The sequence below is a fragment of the Mustela nivalis genome (genome assembly GCF_964662115.1).
Source record: "Mustela nivalis genome assembly, chromosome: 14".
Lineage (NCBI taxonomy): Eukaryota > Metazoa > Chordata > Mammalia > Carnivora > Mustelidae > Mustela > Mustela nivalis.
Window position 1 is genome coordinate 19,873,825 of NC_139033.1, and position 17,888 is coordinate 19,891,712.

Below are 17,888 nucleotides of genomic sequence, written 5' to 3' on the forward strand. Positions count from 1 at the left end.
CCCGCTGCCTCTCTCCCTGTGATCTCTGTCAAATATATAAATAAAATATTAAAAACAAATACTAAGGCCAAAGCCCACACGCAGCCGTCAGCCTCCATGCTCTAGGAATCTTAGGGACCCCAAACCTGCAGAAATTCTCTGGGGACACTTGTAATTTATGTCAATGCGCCATGACTGTCCTTGCCCCCAGGCCTGACCCACGTGAGGCAGAGCCTGGAACACCCTTAGCGAGGGTGGGACCTATTCAGAAGGACGCTCCCGCCCTGCCAGCAAGGAGGTGGGCCCTACCATCCCACAGCGCGAGGGACACCAGTCTCAGCGGGAGGTGACCCCACGACTCAGAAACAGCGGAGTCCTGGCCAACTGCAACGGCCCGCCCACAGAATCTGGTGCCGGGCTGGACAAACCTGAACTGCACCAGCACAACATGGCAACGGCGTGTTGTTGGTACTGAGGTAACAGGATGACCCTGATGACCTCTGGGGCAGACCCCTGGACTTGCCCTGTGACTTGTTAGTGAAGCCACCAAAAAAACTGACTCGGCAGCAGATGAGCCCTGAGCTTCTAGGTTTCTGAGTAAGTCGACAACAGTCTAAAATCCTTGTGCTTCTTACCGGGTACGGACACGCGTCTGCTCTACGTTAGTGGTTCTCAAACATTTGGTCTCAGGTACACTCTTAGCTCAATCTTTTTGTTTTATTAAATTTTCTTTCTTTCTTTCTTTCTTTTTTTTTTTAAAGTAGTCTACGTGCCCAGTGTGGGGCCTGAACTCACAACTCTGAGGTCCAGAATTGCACATACTCCAACGGAGCCAGCCACGGACCCCAGGACTTCCTTACACCCTTCTTTAAGTTTTTTGAGATTTTGCTTATTTGTTTATTCGAGAGAGAACAAGTAAGGGGAAGAGGAGAAGCAGACGCCCCACTGAGCAGGGAGCCCCACCGGGGCCGACCCCAGGAGGCAGATGCGCAACCGACTGAGCCACCCAGGCCCCTTCTTTACACTCTTAAAACTGAGAACCACAAAAAACGTTTTTATGGGTTTTATCTGTCCACATGTGTTGTATCGGAGGTTACAGAAACAGGAGCACAGCAGCACCCGCTGCGTTGGTTGTCCCCGACACCGCCCGCAGGGGCACTGCCCCGCCCGTGAGGAGGTCGCACATACGTTCAGTGAAGATGACGCCGACAGAACCTCAGAGCGTCTCCAGACCACATTCTGAGAACGTATGCTAAATAAGCTTTTTTTTCAGAAACATAAGCTCTGTGGTCAGTCTTGGTAAAGTTAGATATTAAATTCGGTTGTAATGTCAGACTTCCAACGGACAGTAATTTGCTTACTAGACACACAGCTGGAGGAATCAAACCTGAGAACCCGCTACCTTCATGAACGACCCCAAGATTCAAGATAAACGACGTGAGGAGACCCCGGATCGATGGTTCAAACACAGAAACATGAGCGCCTGCGGGGCTCCGTCGGTGGGCCCTGGATCGAGAGCCCCATGGGCCTCAGGCTCACAGGGAGTCCGCGTGAGACTCTCTCCCTCGCATCTGCCCCGCCCCCGTGCCCACGCGATGCTCCCTCCCTCTCCCTGGTAGACAGACAGGGCGCCCGTGTGACTCCGTCAGTAAAGTGTCCGCCTGCAGCTCCGCTCACAGTCCTGGGGTCCTGGGATCGAGCCCCGCGTTGGGCTCCCTGCTCAGCGGGGAGCCTGCTTCCCCCTGCCCACCCCTTGCTTATGTGCTCTCTCTCCGACAAATAACTAAAATCCTTTAAATAAAAATAAAATGTCCTTAAAACAAGACACAGAAGCAAATTGGGCAGAAATAAATGTAAAATTCCACGCATAAAAGACAACTGAGAATAATTTCGATTTCTGCTAACTAAAAATCTAACACACTGCACGTGAACGGGCCCGCCAGCAGCACAGGCTGCGGAACGCGCTCGCATGCAGGCCACAACACAGCCCGTGCGCGGGTCCTGCGAGCACATCCTCAGAGGACCTCCCAGACCCGAGCGCTGGAAGCGGGGCCGGGAAACGCCGCCGTTTCGGCTGTGACCGAAGGACCTGAGACCAGCTCGGATACACGGAGCCGGGGCAGCGGCTCTGAGGCTCCGGGAGGCAAACCAGGGCCACCAGGGAAGGCGAGGGCGCTTTGGCTGGACAGGAGCCAGGCCGGCCCGCCCCGCGGGGGCCGCCGTCCGAGAGCCCGGAGCCCCTCCCACGCAGACGACTGGCCTTCTGCAGAACCGGACCGGACAGCAGAGGCCTGCCCCGGCCCCTGCACGGTCCAGACCCGCCCCCCCCCCCGCCCCCCGTCTGTGGCTTAACGGCTGCAAGGGCAGAAAGCAGTGACTGTGCAGAGCGCCCGAGCCTCGGGGGAGACAGCCATCCTGCCCGGCTCCATCACGGGGCAGGGGCTGTGGGCGTACCACGTCCAGCGCCACCGCTTTGATGGCCCCGGTCTGGAGAGCTTCCACCTGCGCATCCTGATGCACCGACAGACCTGAGTTAATGGGACGAGGCCTCTGTGTCACTACAGTCGGGCAGGACCCGGGAGGGATGCCTTGGTCACTGTCGCTGCTACTGCAGGCCCGTCTTGATCCTGCCAGCGGCTGACCAGGAGCTTTATTCTGCCGGTTCCTCAGCAGATGTGCATCAGACATAGCTCGGTGACAACAGGACGTCGATGAAGGGAAGTAGGTCCCAGTACAAGTTAGAGCACAGGCACCTGCTTCTGGGACCACAGAGCACCCCGATGTGGGCAAACGCATCTGGGTTTTGCAGAAGACATACCAGCAGAACCGGGGGGTGCCTGGGAATGCTGCTTCTCACACAGGGAGCAAGGCCCCCAGGGTATGATAGAGGGAACCTTTGTGTTTTGCTTTGGTTCAGTCCTAACCCTGCTCTGGTCCCCAGACAGCTGGCTGCTCAGAGGGATTCCAAGGCCCAGAGGTTATAGGTTCCCGGGAAGCTGCCACAGCGCTACAAACACAGAATTCCAAATTACCGAAATTCTCCCCTAACAAGTGTTTGGGTTAAGGGACAGCCCTGAGGCAGGATGGTTGCCATGCCCACATCACACAGGAACCCTGGCGTCTCTCTCTGTGCCTGTGTTCATTGCCCTGAAGTCTCTCCACTGTCTATGGTGCAAACACTGGCTGGACACCCCATCTCCCAGCTCACCAGGCCTCCACGAGTTTCTCACCAGCTGGGAATGTGGTCCACAGGCAGTGGGAGGCCACTGAAAGGCTGTAAACAACATCCGTCGTCTGGCTGGTTTGCACGGAGGGCCGGAGGTCAAGAGCAGCAGGGAGAAGCCCCACAGAATATGCATCTCAGGTGAGAAAGGACAGGGCCGGAGCCCGCGGCATCGAAGAAGTGAGAGAGAACAAGCGGGTCTGCCGCTGTGTGGAGACCATCGTAAGCCTGGGCACTGACGGAGGAAGGAGCCCGCACACGTCATGGAGGGCCGACAGGACCTTCCTTATTACATGGATCAGGCTAGTTGCCCGGTGCTATGGCCCGCTTCTCCCTTTCACTTCAGAAATTGGAGCCTCTTTTCTGGTGAATGTTTTCAATAAAAAAAAAGTCTCAGCCACATTCCCAAGTACGCACAGCCGCTTTCTCGACCGTCGTTCTTATTTTTTGGAGAGAAAGAGCAGGGGAGTCTTGTGACTTATGGGGGGATCCTACGTCCAAGCCATACTGAAGGCAGGGATGGTGTGTTAATCTCAGGTCCCTTCTGAATGTTCACCTGCATCTCCTGTTGCGGTACAGAATCCTCGTGTCCAACGCTCTGGCTCTCTGAGCCATCTTATAGCCACTGCTGCCCACACTGACGATTCAGTGGCCCTGGTCACCTCCTGGCCCATCCAGTTTGTAGAAAATGTCTCTGTATCTGGCGCACTGGCCAACATATGACCTAAAATACAGAGGGGACAGAGTGAGCCACGGGGCCGGCACCACACACAGAAAGCCGCGCCACACCCTTCCCACACCACAGACAAGGCTTCTGCAAGGCTGAAGGGACAGACAGATGGAGCTTCCTCCTAACAGCACCGGAGCGTCCTGGTAGAACACCAACTTCTCTTACGCTAGGGAAGGCCTTCTGGTAGAAATGTCCGCGCCGGCACCTGTGTGCCCACGAAGAGCCTGGTTCTCGCTTCCTCTTTCCTCAAGCGCCTTCACACCCAAGCTCACCAGGAGGGTGGGGCACCCTCCCAGGGAGGGCCAGGGCGTGCAGAGGCCCGGTGCTGCCTTCTCACTTGGAGGCCTACACCCCAGGACAGCTGCTACGGACCAAGGAAGGACCCCAAGGGCATTTCCACAGAGATGCTGAAATGACTTCAGGGGAACGCGTGGAAGCTTGTGGGGGGCAGACGTGGCAGCTGTCGGACAGACTGCCCGTGCCAGGTGCAGGCCAGCCGGGCTCGAGTCCCGGGTCGGCCGAGAGTGGCTCCAATGCCCAAGTGCAACCAAGCCCTGAGTTCGGTGTGCGGAGGTCAGGTCCCGGAAAGACAGGAGCAGGTCACCGCGCACGGGACTGTCCGGCGCGCGCTCCTTGGAAAACCCGCAACTCCAGTGGTGTCTCCCTGCCGTGACCCTGCGAGCCGCCAGCAGTAGGGCCATCCCCATGTGGGCCCCTGGGCTGCACACGCCCGTCGTGCGTGGCCGCCTTCGCACCGAAGCCGGCCGGGAGCTTCAGGTCCGGGGATGCAGACCTACTCCGCGCCCTCCCGCCCCGGATGTACGCAGTCTTTGGGCAAACTGCATTTCATTTTCCAAGTTCCTGCCGGTCACAGAGCAAAGCGCTTCCGCAGATGTCCAGCGCGACCTTCACGCTCCCCGCAGCACCTGCCGCGGCCAGGCCAGTCCCCATCCGCCACGGCCTGCGGGACGCCAAGCGCCACGTCTGCTGCCCCCCCCACCCCGTCTCCAACGGACGGTCAGGGCTCCCCGACGGCCCTTCCGGGTTCTGAGCGCCCAGTTCCCAGCACGGCGGCGCCCCCGCCCTCAATTCCACGCCGTCCTCCGGGCACCAGCTGAGTGTCTGAGTGGGCAAGGGTCAGCAAGTCGGGACGCTCCCTACGAGGACGGCGACGGCGGCAGCTCCCGCGGGCCGAGGGCTGAGTCCGCCGCGGCTGCCCCCCCCCCAGCCCGCCGCTGCCCCGCCCCCCGCGGCGGCCCCGCCCCCACCGCCGGCCCCGCACAGGCCCCGGGCCGCTCCCCGCGCTCCCCGCCGGCAGTTTCCGACCAGCTCCCCCGCCGGTTCCTGGCCCTCGCGAGAGCGGCGCCCGAACTCCGGGACGCGGCCCCCTGCTTGCAGGACCTCAGGGGCGGCGACACAGGACAGGGCGACCGAGACGCTGACCACCGCGTTTCTGTCCCCGCGGAGCAGCGCCGGCCCCGAGGGACAGTTCTGGCTCCCTCAGCGTGGAAGGTCTCCAGAAAGGCCCCCAAAGCTGGCCTCTGGGGGTTTACGGAGGCTTCGCTGCGGAGCCGGGACTGGGGAAACCACGGGCCTCTCCCCGGGGTCGGCGCGGTGGTCGCGAGGGGCCCGGCTGTCCCGACCCGTCGTCAGTCCCAGGCAGGCCCCGTCGGCCTCACCGCGGCGCCACGGTGCCCCGGGGGTGCGGAGGGGGCGGACCGAGGAGGTCCCCACCCCGGCCCAGGGGTCCGCTCTGTCCAGTCCCCCCCCGCTCCGTCCAGGGGTCCGGTCAGGTCGGACGCGAACCCCACCTCCTTGGTCCGCCCAGCCAGCTGCCCCCTCCGCCCCCGGGGCACCGTGGCGCCGCGGTGAGGCTGGGTCTGTCCGACGGGGCCTGCCTGGGACTGACGACAGGGCGAGTACAGCCGGGCCCGTCGCGACCGCCGCGGCGCCTCCGAAAAGCGAGCCCGCGGGTTCGCCCCCAGACCACCCACCGCACGCGCGCCGCGCGCCTGGAGCCCTGCGCCTCGGGTGTCGCGCGCCTCCCAGCGCCGGGCGCGCCCACCCACGTCGGCGGACACGCGCACGCTCACGTCGGCGCGCGTGCGCACGCTCACGTCGGCACGCACGCAGCGTCCGGCACGCGTCCACGCCCGGAAGGACCGCAGCGCGGGACGCTCTAGTCGGCAGAGGTGCGAGCGGCCGGAGCTGGGGGGCCGGGAGGGCGGTGGGGCGGGGAGGGAGGGGGCGGGAGCCGAGCGGGGCAGCCCCCCCGGGTTCTCCGCGCCGGGGCTGGGGTCCGCGGGGCGTCCGCGAGCTCCCGGCGTCCTTCCAGGGGTCGAGCGCGGGGGTCCAGGCGGGGAGCGGGGTCCCGGCCGCCCGCCGTGGGGCCGAGGCCCTTTACCCCGTGCGCGGCAGCCGCGGGAAGGAGCGGGTGCGCGCAGTTCTCCTCGCAGGCCCCGCCCCCGCGCCGCGATGTCGTACATGCTCCCGCACCTGCACAACGGCTGGCAGGTGGACCAGGCCATCCTGTCGGAGGAGGACCGCGTGGTGGTCATCCGCTTCGGGCACGACTGGGACCCCACCTGCATGAAGATGGACGAGGTGCTCTACAGCATCGCCGAGAAGGTAGCGCGGCGCCCCGGGGTCGGCCTGGGACCCGCGCGGCCGGCCCCCCACCCCCACCCCCACCCCCCACGGCCCCCGCCTGGCCCGCTGGCGCGGGGCTTGGAGGTGCGCTGGTCCCGTTCGCGCCCCAGCTTCGGGCGCGGTCGGCAGAGGGAGGAGGAGGCTCCCGGACGCGTTCTTACCCTGCGGCCCCGGGGTGTCCGCGCGAGCTTGCGTCTGTCCCGGGAGAAGCCTCGTGGTTCCCCGGTGTCGGCGCGGTTGGCGCTTCCTCGCCGCAGGGTCGCGGACAGGACACGCTTGGGGACTAGTGAGCCGGAGCTTCGCGGACGGGGACGGTGCGTCCGTGGGGCCTCGTTTCCTGGCGTGCGAGCCCCGCGCCCTGCCGGAGCGCGCCCCCGGCCCCCGGCCCTTCCGTCCGCCCCACGCTCGGCGGCGCTTGGCCGCTGTCTCGGAGCGAGCGCGCTGCGGGCGGCGGCAGGAGAGAGAATCGGGCTCCGGGCGTTTCCCATCCGGACTCCGGCTCTGCGTGGTGGCGACGGCGCCGGGGCTGCGCGCTTCTCGGTAGCTTCTTCACGGTGGTTTGGAGGTAACCTGGATCTGGATTTTTGCAGCTGTAGCGACAGGACAGAGCCAGTGTTAGCCTGTTAATGAGACACCTAACTTACCGATACCCCAGAAGTAATTTGCGAGGCCACTCGGAGGAAGAGTGACAGCCGTGGGAACATGGAAGCCGTGTTCTCTCAGGGTAAGGGGCAGAGGAACGCATGTAAGAGCGCGTCTTGCATTGAGGACAGGAAAACTGATCTTCTGGGACATCTGGCGGGCTCAGTCCGCAGAGTGTGAGATGCTTGCGGTCCTGCATCCAAGCCCCACATTGGGTTAGTTTACTTGAAAACAAACAACTGACCTTCCGCTGCTGATTTTTACTATCTCTTACTGGGTAGGAGAGGCAGACTGCGGCAGGGGTGGTGGCACGGGGACCCTGGAGACCGATCTGTGTCAGTCATCATGAGCGTCCCTTGGAATACTTGCTGAAGTGCGTCGCCGAGGTTCCCGTTCTGCTGGTCTGGGGTGAGGTCCAGAAACAGCCCTTTTCAGAAGCCGTCCTGGCAGCTCTGATGGGACTTTGGAAACCCCTCAGCGGTGGTCAGCATCAGAGTAGGTGCGCTGTGGCTGCCCGCCTCTCCCTCCTCCTCGTAGTCGTCCTGGGACCCATGGAGTAGGTGTGCCAAGTGGTTTGTCCAGACTCGGAAATGGAGAGTTGGGATTTGAACTGGGAATGTCCTCTTCACTGGATGCAATATTATGTGGCCATTAAAAATGATTTTCTAAGGTTTTTAGATACCGTGGGCATTTGTTGATGACGTTAGCTCGAGAAAGCAGAACGTATGGGATTTCCTCATGAGTGAACATGTGGGTCTGGGGAAAGGGAAACACTTTTCACTGTTAAGACACTCCTACTCTGTTAATTTTATTTGTCATATATTTTTAAGTTACATAACTTGTTAGAAGAACACAGGGCTGGAACATTGCGTTGGCTTAGTCAGAAGAGCACGCGGCTCTCAGTCTTGGGGTCGTGAGTTTGAGTCCCATGTTGGGGGTAGACTTTACTTTAAAAAAAAAAAACTGGGCTGGTCACACAGCAGTGGATTTTCCCTTCCTTTTGTATATTTCCAAAGTGAGCATTTTTTAAATGGAGAGAATATCGTAGACACCTAGCTCCTTTTCAGTTTTCTTAAAAATGCACAGGGTTGTAGTTAAGCACGGATTCCTTAATGGGTGCGAAATGTTGAGTAGAAATAGTTCGGGCCGTGTGGAAGGCGTCACGGCAGAAGCCACGTGGCCCATGTTAGGAGCAGCTTGGACAGGCGGAGGCTTTTCCAGAAGAGGGAGACAGCAGGGAGGCAGAGGGTTGGTGGAAGGCCCCTGGGCACCGCCCAGCTGGGCCGCGGTCCCTGCGCGGCGATTCCTCGCCAGCCTGTGTCCGGAGGAGGTGGCACCACCCCGGCTCTGAAGGCCGGTCTCTCCGAGCCCAGGGTTACGTAATTAAGCTCACGCTGTTCCAGAACACATTTTTAGTGACAATAATGTGTTCCTTGCATTTCAAAATACGAGTTTCTTGTTAGGAGTTCATGCAGTGAACATGACTCGTGCTTGTGAGTCGGGCTCTGCATCTGAGGGCACGTCGGTAAAGACAGACACGGCTCTGCAGGGCCATCGTGTAGCCCGCACGGGGGGAGAGAAGAACTAAGACCAGGGCACCACTTGGTTGTCTACTTTTGTTTTGAGAGGGCCTGTGAGGGGGGAGGGGCGGGGCACTCTCGGGCAGACCCCACTGAGCCCAGAGCCTGCCGCGGGGCTCACAGCCGGAGTGGGATCGAGAGTTGGAGGCTCCGCCCAGCTGTGCCACCAAGGGGTCCCTGTCCTATTACTTCTGACGGAGCCAGTTTTCTTACTCCGCGTGGGAGGCAAGAGGAAATTGGGCCTCTCCTGAAGTCTCACGGTAAAGACCAGCATCTACAGTGTGACAGTTGTCTCGTCGAGCTGGGGTCGTTGAATGTCCTCGTACGTAAAATAGATGCGATGTATCTTGATCACTTTTAGGAGGATGTGGTTTCTCGTGTCAGTCTCTGCTCTAACTTGGGAGGTTTGGAGGTTCCAGGAACCAGAACCCATTGGCTAAAGAATCCACGTCAAGCCAGGAATGTGCCCCGCCAGGGGATGGCTTGGCAGCAGGAGGCAGGCGTGCATCTGTACACTTGGTTACACAGGAACGTAAACACCGTTCCCTGTAAGTTAAGGTGCCTTTGTTTTATAAGTAAAAAGTAACAAAAGGAGGAATCTCTGCTTAGTGGAATTCAGGTGTAGGCAGCAGGTTAGGAACTCGCAGGGTCTGGTTTGCTGGGACAGCTCTGCAAGGAGCGCTGCCGCCCAGGGGCCGCGGGGACGTGGCAGGAGCCCTCTCGCGCAGAGGCTGTTTGGACCAGGGCCGCACGGTGCATGTCACTGCACAGCCGCCTTCTCTTTCACCTGGAAATGCGGGGATTGGCAGTGGCAGCTGCCTCTCCAGCTGAGACCCTCGGTCACTCCCTCTTTTCACAGCCAGGCTCTCTGCAGGGCCTGTCTGTCCTTCATACCTTGTGTGGGTCTTGCACGGTCACTGATGACCTTCCAGTAGCCAGAGTCACAGAACCACAGGCTTCGTCTGACGTGAGCTCTCTGGTCCCTGACCCAGCTCCCTGTCAGGTGGGTCCCTTGACTTGGTTTGTGAGTGTGCCTCTCTGGCCACCCCTTCTGCCCTTGGCCCTCCCGTGGAGCGGCTGGACTGGCCGCTGTTGGATGCAGACGGCAGTGGTGCTCAGAGCACAGCCATGCCAGCGTTCCTTGTAAGTAAGCCCTTCTCCCTAGATGCTCCTCAGTTTTCCCAGGTCCCCGACCCCTCCTTGCTTGGAGACAAACAAGTAAATGACCCGAACTTGGGCCTCAAAGGGCCCTGTCTGCGTTTCCAGGCTCACGTTCCACCTCTGATCCCGCATCCCGGGCGCTGCCGCTGCCCTTGCCTTGTCCTCGCCGGCGTCTTCCTCTCGCACACGCCGCCTTTCTAGCCTGGCCCGTTCCCCGCCCCCCTCAGGGCCTCCTGTCCCCTTTGGGCAGCCTAATTCCTTCGAGACTTGGGTAGGAATCCCATCCAGAGGTTGCGCTCTGGAGCCAGACGGGGTGAGTCTCAGCTTTGCCGCTTGCTTCCCATGTAGCTTGCGGTCTTTCTGACTCATTTTTTAGGGTCACTCTGTCTTCCTTACTTTCATTGTACACAAAACATTAACCATGTCTTCATTCGGGGGTTAGAGTTAGAAGTAAGGAGTGAGGAGTCCCTTGTAAGTGAGCTTGACGCACTTTGCTTCTGCTGGAATTCAGAGTGGGGGTTTAGACCAGACAGATCGAGACTTGTATCTTTTTTTTTTTTTAAGATTTTCATTTATTTGACAGACACAGCAAGAGAGGAAACACAAGTGGGGGGAGTGGGAGAGGGAGAAGCAGGCTTCCCGCCGAGCAGGGAGCCCGATGCGGGGCTCGGTCCCAGGACCCTGGGATATGACCTGAGCCGAAGGGAGAGGCTTAATGACTGAGCCACCCAGGCGCCCCTAGACTTGTACCTTTAAACAAGTTACTTTTATTAGTTGCCTTCTGATTATGAAATGTCCATTGATGCAAGTCCTTATGCTTTTAGAATTTTTTGCGTACAGCAGTTTGTCGTGGCTCATGGATTTGCCCGGCACCTCATGTGTTCCGAGTGTGTTGACAGAGCACAGAGGCAAGAGAACTTCGAAGTTCGCTGTCGTTTACGTCGTGACTCGGGAAGTCTGTTGTGTCGCGGGCGGGACTTCAAGTCCACACACGATACTGGGAAGTCAGTGAAAACCAGGCAGTAGCCAAAGTTCCCGTCCTTGGGTACTCGTGTGCTGAGGCTGACAGACCCAGGAAATGCAGTTTGAGGCCTCTGGGAGGGGCAGGGAAAGGGAAGCTTGAATTTGCAAAGTGGCAAAGCGAGTCCGAGGGACGCAGACTCCAGAGCCTCTTGGAGGAAGAGTTTGGTGACTGTGAAGTGGGCGGCAGTAATAATTTGTAAATTATTGCTAATCTTTTACGATTCTTGGTTTCTGGAGAATTATCAGTAAAGCAAAATAAAACAAAATTTTTTGCATACAATAAAAAGGACAAATTTATGATTTTACTTTTCTCTAAATTATATAATTTATAGCCCTGCCCATCTGATTTTTAGACTAACTGAATATTTACATGGCGATTCCCTAAGTTAATATTTACTCACTGTTACTGGTATCTATTTTGCACATCAGTCAACAAAGCAAGGCATTGAAGGGATAAAAACGGGTCAGGGTTACTGCCTGACAACTTTGTGTGTATTTGTACACGCTGACTGTTTTACAGTCTGAACTTCTGTGCTGCAGTTTGTTTTATTTTTAAATAAAATCAGAATACAGTTGATGAGTTAACCCGGAAAGTAAAACTGGGTTCTGGTGACCTGACCAGCACGTTCCCACTGTTGGCACCGGAGACTGGAGTTCCAGGACGGGGCTCGGCCACACGAAGGTGCTGCTTCAGGGCTTTCAGGACACAGTGTGTAGACCGCAGCGCGTGGCAGCGTCAGAGCCCTCGGGCAGAGAGCCGGGGCATGGTGGTGGCCAGGGTCTCTCCCGACCAGCACGGGGGCCGAAAGGAGTCCTTATGAGATGCCAGCTTTGTTTGGTGTTGGTAGCTTAATTTTCTGTGTTAACTATTGGTTCATAGTTCCCAAAGCAGAGAGAAGGGTTGTAGTGACCCCTCTGCGCCTCTCGCTCGGGTCTAACAGTCCCCAGTACCTTTCTGTCTTCCGTCAGCTGGCCCTGGACATTTTTTCTGCTGCAGCATTTAAAGCAGATCCCAGATACCGCATCATTTCATCTGCAGATTATAGTCAGGATTTTAGAATTAGTTTATGTGCATTTCCTGGGGCTGCAGTAACAGAGCCCACAACCTGGGCAGAGAAACGAATAGAAGTCTGTCACCTCACAGTCTGGGGCTGAGAGTCCCAAGCCAGGGTGTCCGCAGGACTGTGCAGCCTCTGAAACCTTCTCGGGAGACCACCTGGCGCGTCTTCCTGCTCCGGGGTTGTCTGTCGTCTTCGGGGTGTCTCCCGCCCTAGAAGTCAGCCATAGCCCCTTCTCTGAACGACACCGTCTGGAATGGCCAGTCTCCTCCTAGCGAAGGCATCTGCAAGGACCCTCTGCCCAGTGAGGCCCCACCCTGAGCACTGCAGCGTATCTCTTTCTGGGGGGACGTAACCCAGCCCATAACATACAGGGTTGTCTAGCTTCCCGGAAGGCACCAAGACTGCGCTTGCAAGTGTTTAAAACGTCATGTCCTTTGTTGTAGAGATTACGTTTTAGAAGTTTATCTTTGGAAATAATGAAATATGTACACACAGACTTAAGGGTAGCAATGGTCACAGGTGAATAATTGGTATGGATGAAAAAAATCTGAACTATTTTCATGAAAAATCAGAACATAATAGAAAAAGTAAAATAATGACCTAACTGTTTGATAAAGCAATTATGTAGCTGTAAAAATTGTGTTTGGGGAAAGTGTATAATTTGTATAAGAGACTGTCCATAGTTAAAGCAGGATATAAAATACTGTGGTATGACCACATTTTACTTAAACAGCATAGACACGTGTATGTGTGTAACAGAAAAAGCGGTTAAGAATTTACTAAAAATCTACTTGTAGCAATTAACTCTGGTCGTTGGGATCGGAGGTGATTCTAATTATTTATTTATTTAGTGATTCTGTTTTATGGACCGTTTTCTGAGTTTTCTAAATCCTCTGATGCACTTGGAATCAGGGAGCAAGAGGAAGGTGTGTGTTGCGCGGCACCACTCACAGTGCTGGGCTCTGAGCCCGGCGGGTGTGCAGGGCCATGCGGGAGGGGCGGCCAGCCGACTCCTCAAGGCCTGTTTTCCCGCCGCTCCTGGCGGTGCGCACGCACTGTCGGGAGAAGCTGGTGTAGGTGGTTGCTGATGGGCCTCCGCTGCGGGGGTGGCGCAACCGGCTCTTCCAGAAGGGGTGCAGCGGGTGGGACCCCGGGGTCGGCGCCTGTGTGTCAGCGTTCCTGCGGACTGGCGTGGGGGGGTTGGTTCGGAAATCGTCCTGTTCCGCACAGATTCTTGTGCTTGCTTTTCAGTGTGCTTTTGCAGAGAAAAAACTGATCGTGACTTTATAGGGCTTTTTCAATCTCTTACTTTTAGGTTAAAAATTTCGCAGTAATTTATCTCGTGGATATCACAGAAGTGCCTGACTTCAACAAGATGTACGAGCTGTACGACCCATGTACTGTCATGTTTTTCTTCAGGTACGTTCTCTTAAAGCTCTCGCCTCAGTTGGATATTGTTGGTCCGGGATTTTGATGTAGTCCAGATGGCGTCATGTCCGATGGTATTTCTGTAATAAAGTTGGGTAACGTGACTCAAAAAGAAGTTGTGGAGATTTAATTCGGAAAGAAATCACCATATGGTGTTGTTTCTACTTGTCAAAATTTCTGTGTATCGTTAGTAGAAAGGTTGGTAAACGGCAGTATTAAGCCTTAGACTTGCTCCGCTCCTGACAGGTGAGGGACGTCTGGGTGGGTTGTATGTGTGTGCTGTATGGGGTGGGTATTGGCTTCATATCCCGTGCAACAGGTAGCGCCGTGCGAGTAGCTAAAAGCCTCATGGATGAGCTCAGTGTTCTGTTGCTCCGAGTTTGGGCCGGCTCAGTGGGTTTCCTCTCGGGGCCTCACGAGGCCGCAGTCACGGGCTGGGCCTTTTCGGGCCCGTCCGTCGGGGAAGAAGCCACTGGCTCGTTGGGTCGTTGGTGGAATCCAGGTCCCTGGTCACGGGCAGGGGCCTCAGACTCCTGGCCGGCTGTGTGCCGGGGCCTCTCTGCTGCCTGAGGCCCTTCAGTCTGCACAGCCTGCACCATCTCTGCAGTTTCCTGTTCTGCTTCCCCGAGGCTGTGAACGGAATAGACCCATCAAATAATCCAGGATTATCTCCTTATTTTGAAGTCAGTTGATGAGTAATCATTGGGGCGTCTGCAGCGTCACTGGGAGCTGGTGTCTCATCGCAGACAGGCCCGGGGATGAGGGCAGGAACTTCGCAGGCTTGAGTGTAGGGTTTCCCACTGTCTGCCCTCTGGCTCCAAAGACTCACATCCTTCGGGTGTACAAAAGCAGGTATGCGTGAGGCTGCGTAGGCCGGTGGGCACGGCTTACCTGTGGCCCCAGCTCGGCCAGCACATCGTGGGACAGCACAGCACACAGGCCGGGCTTCTCAGGGGGACGTGAGGAGGAAGGGGCTTACTCCCCAGCCCTGGGAAGGTCTGCCCAGGCTTTCCTGCCTTTTCTGGGAAAGGCATGTGCAGCCAGGCCGTTTCCAGCCAACTGCAGCAGTAGCATTTTGGGGTTCTCCAGCCTCCTTTCTCTGCACCGTCATCCTCTGCAGGCCGAGTGCCCGTCCTGGTGCCCACGAAGACCCAGGAGGTGCGCTGCTCCTCACTCGCGACTGAACGTTCCGCCTAGGCTGCAGCACCAGGTCGTGGGGCCTCTTCCGTGTCCCCGTGCCCTTCTGCATTGCAGCGTCTTCTGCCGTCTGGAGGGGCCAAGAATTTCTTCTCTTTCAGCAGCTCTAACCCCGCGTAGTCGGTCGTCACCGTCCACAGCAGGGAGAAAGCAGGTGGCTGCTCCAGGGCTCAGCAGCTCCTCAGGTGCACGTCCAGGCGCATCCCGATGACTTCTGCAGGACCATGTCCCCGAGGAACAGGGGCCCCTCCCTCCCGGCGGTGTGCTCCTTCCTTCCTCCGGCACCTGCGCCGGCCGTGCTCCTCGAGTCCGCGCGTCCATGAACAGGCTCTTCAAGGCAGTCTGGGCCTTTCCTGTCATGCTGCTTTCCGTGTCCCCCACACCCTTAGGGTGCGACTCATGAGGGCCGTGGTCAGGCCAGCCTCCCGCTGCCGGTGGCCAGCCCGACCAAGCCACGGAGGACGCTGTGGCCGACAGGGCCGCAGAGAGGAGGAAGGTGGGGCGGATGCCGGGGCGCTAGGCTGAAGAGAAGACCAAGTGCCTTCCGCTCTTTCTGCAACGCCGGAATCCAAGACGGGCGCCTCTGCTTGAGTTCATGTTTTCACCAAGTGCGCGTACTGAGTCCCACCAGGTTTCATGGTCTAGTGCCCGGACGTTAGGTCAGACAAGACAGGGTTCCTGCGGTCACCGGACTTCGCGGATTGGCAGCAGTGGAGTAGATGAGCCAAGGCGAGCAGGTGTTTGTAGAGACACGAGTGCCGCGTCGGGGTGGCGGGCAGCTGAAGGACAGCCGGAGGACGTTTACACTGAGCTCGTGCCTTCACGGGGGCGGGCCTGCGGGCGCAGATGGTCAGGCCGTGGTGGGGAGACTGTAAGAGGCCGACAGGGAGGGACGGGGTCCAGACCCCCGGATTCCTGGGCCTGAGTGCGGATGTGGAGAGTTACCCTGGAAGTAGATGTTTGCAGCAGAGGAGAAACGTTGCGTCTGCCTTTTGGATCTCCCTGTGGTTGGACAGACGGAGACTGAGGTGCTGCTCTTCATTCCTATAGAAGTGAAAACTTGAATAAATGAAAACTGTCTCCGACAAACTTGGAGAAATCAGTGCACCAATGACTGCAAGGGTTAATATCTCTGTAAAGTGTACATATCAATTCGTTTTTGAAAGTAGCCTCTTAAAAATAAATTTGTAAAGTATCACCTACTTCCCTAATTATAGAAATGCAGACAGACTAATTTCACAATTAGGACTTTGGATAAAGTGTACGCTAGGGTTGGGGTATTGTGTTTCCTAGGTAAATTGGTACAGCCCTTTGGGAAACAGTGTCACTTTCCAAGTGACTCACACTGTGTCCTATAGGACGTTTGTCCCAAGGGAGTGTCTAAGCCATGCAGAGGGAGCTTGGGCCATGCATGGTGTGTGCTTTTACTCTAGTGTTCACCTGGTTCTCCTCTTCTAAGACGTGGTAGATCCTCCTGACTGGGTATGTTTTTGTCTTAACTGATTTTTTTTAAGATTTTGTTTTTTTATTTGACAGAGAGAGATGACAAGTAGGCAGAGAGGCAGGCACAGAGAGAGGAGGAAGCAGGCTCCCCGCGGAGCAGAGAGCCCGATGCCGGGCTCCATCCCAGAACCCTGAGACCATGACCTGAGCCCAAAGCAGAGGCTTGACCCCCTGAGCCACCCAGGCGCCCTTAACTGATGTTTAACAAGAGCTTGTGAGGGTGGGAAACAGAACGCATTTTTTCGTGGAATTCTTAGAAGACTGTTGGTGATCTTTGACCCCGTCTCCTCTTTGCAGGAACAAGCACATCATGATCGACCTGGGTACTGGTAACAACAACAAGATCAACTGGGCCATGGAAGACAAACAGGAAATGATAGACATCATCGAGACTGTGTACCGGGGCGCCCGGAAAGGCCGCGGCCTGGTCGTTTCTCCAAAGGATTACTCCACAAAGTACAGATACTGAGCTCCGCCTAGTCTCTGTGCGCAGAAGTGGCGTGGAGTTGTTTTCATGTGAAAATATTGGAAACTATTTAAAGCCTTAGAGCCAGCGTTTGGAAGAGAATATGAAGATCACAGGGTTGGTTGGAGGGCCCTTGCTGTAGGGCTTGCATGGCCTCAACTCCGCCTGCCTGGCTGTTGTATTTTTTTTTTCTTTTTTTTAAGATTTTGTTTATTTACTTGGCCCAGAGAGAGAGAGCGAGAGATCACAAGTAGGCAGAGAGAGGGGGAAGCAGGCTCCCCACTGAGCAGAGAGCCCAATGTGGGGCTTGATCCCAGGACCCTAGGATCATGACCTGAGCCGAAGATAGGCACTTAACGCACTGAGCCACCCTGGCACCCCTGGCCGTTGTATTTTTATATTAGCAAATACCTGTAAATATGTAGCCGAAATAAATAAAGCACTCAGTGATGGGAAGTTGTAATTGCTGTTTTTTACAGATGGGCCATGCAGGGGTGCCTGGTGGCTCAGTGGGTTAAAGCCTCTGCCTTCAGCTCAGGTCATGATCTCAGGGTCCTGGGATCAAGCCCCCGCATCGGCCTCTCTGCTTAGCAGGGAGCCTGCTTCCCCCTCTCTCTCTGCCTGCCTTTCTGCCTACATGTGATCTTTGTCAAATAAATAAATAACATCTTTTAAAAACAATTGCCGTGCAGGTTACTGATTTTGGCAGTCAGAGTTACTGGACTTCTTTCCCATGGGAGTGGAGTTCAAGTGTGTGTTCTGTAGGACCCTGTGTTTGATGAGTCCTGTTGGGGGCGGGGAGTGGCGTGTGAGCCTCCCAGGGCTAACCTAGCAAAGTAGCCCAGACGGGAGTGACAGCGGACAGGAGCAGGCTTCCAGATCTGAAGGCAAGAACTCTAGATCCAGAGGTGGTCAGGGCTGGGTCCTTTGGGGCTGTGCTGGAGAATAGGTCTCCTGCCCCTCTCCCAGACCCTGCTGCTTTCTGGTGATCGTTGCCTGCTTCGGCCTGAGGCTTCGCCCCAATCCTGGCCTTCATCTTCACATGGCCTTCTCCCTGTGTGTGTGTCTGTGTCCACGTTTCCTCTTCTTATAAGGGCACTGGTCACTGGAGAGGGCCGTCCTATCTCCAAATAAGGTCACATTGTACTGGGGATTGGAACTCCCGACACAGGCAGGGTGCGCCTGGGCGGCTCTGTTGATGTGAAGTGTCTGCCTTTGGCTCTGGTTATGATCTCAGTCCTGGGAT

General features: G+C 57.0%; 2 protein-coding genes across 4 annotated transcripts; one reads left to right on the forward strand and one right to left on the reverse strand.

The window, feature by feature from the left end:
* Nucleotides 1–677: 677 nt before the first annotated feature.
* On the reverse strand, nt 678–5,763 carry LOC309848404 (uncharacterized protein). Of its 2 annotated transcripts, none has more exons than XM_082700000.1 (2): nt 5,744–5,763; nt 678–3,926 (listed from the first exon to the last, which is right to left on the reverse strand). In XM_082700000.1, the coding sequence occupies exon 2, from the start codon at nt 2,773–2,775 to the stop codon at nt 1,441–1,443; it is 1,335 nt and encodes a 444-aa protein (XP_082556126.1). In that variant the 5' UTR covers nt 2,776–3,926; nt 5,744–5,763; the 3' UTR covers nt 678–1,440. The 2 variants fall into 2 exon arrangements, with proteins under 2 accessions (XP_082556126.1, XP_082556125.1); XM_082699999.1 differs by lacking the exon at nt 5,744–5,763 and adding an exon at nt 4,205–5,140.
* Nucleotides 5,764–5,992: 229 nt separating this feature from the next.
* TXNL4A (thioredoxin like 4A) lies at nt 5,993–17,098 on the forward strand. Of its 2 annotated transcripts, XM_082700015.1 has the most exons (4): nt 5,993–6,124; nt 6,389–6,560; nt 13,364–13,467; nt 16,474–17,098. In XM_082700015.1, exons 2-4 carry the CDS (start codon nt 6,408–6,410, stop codon nt 16,643–16,645), a joined length of 429 nt encoding a protein of 142 aa, XP_082556141.1. In that variant the 5' UTR covers nt 5,993–6,124; nt 6,389–6,407; the 3' UTR covers nt 16,646–17,098. The 2 variants fall into 2 exon arrangements, with proteins under 2 accessions (XP_082556141.1, XP_082556142.1); XM_082700016.1 differs by lacking the exons at nt 5,993–6,124; nt 6,389–6,560 and adding an exon at nt 7,177–7,305.
* The last annotated feature ends 790 nt before the right edge of the window (nt 17,099–17,888 follow it).

Coding starts and splice junctions, on each gene's coding strand:
- LOC309848404 (XM_082700000.1), bottom strand. CDS start 2,775: ATGCGTTTGCCCACATCGGGGTGCTCTGTGGTCCCAGAAGCAGGTGCC.
- TXNL4A (XM_082700015.1), top strand. CDS start 6,408: ATGTCGTACATGCTCCCGCACCTGCACAACGGCTGGCAGGTGGACCAG. Junction 6,561..13,363: donor TCTACAGCATCGCCGAGAAG/GTAGCGCGGCGC, acceptor TCTTACTTTTAG/GTTAAAAATTTCGCAGTAAT. Junction 13,468..16,473: donor ACTGTCATGTTTTTCTTCAG/GTACGTTCTCTT, acceptor TCCTCTTTGCAG/GAACAAGCACATCATGATCG.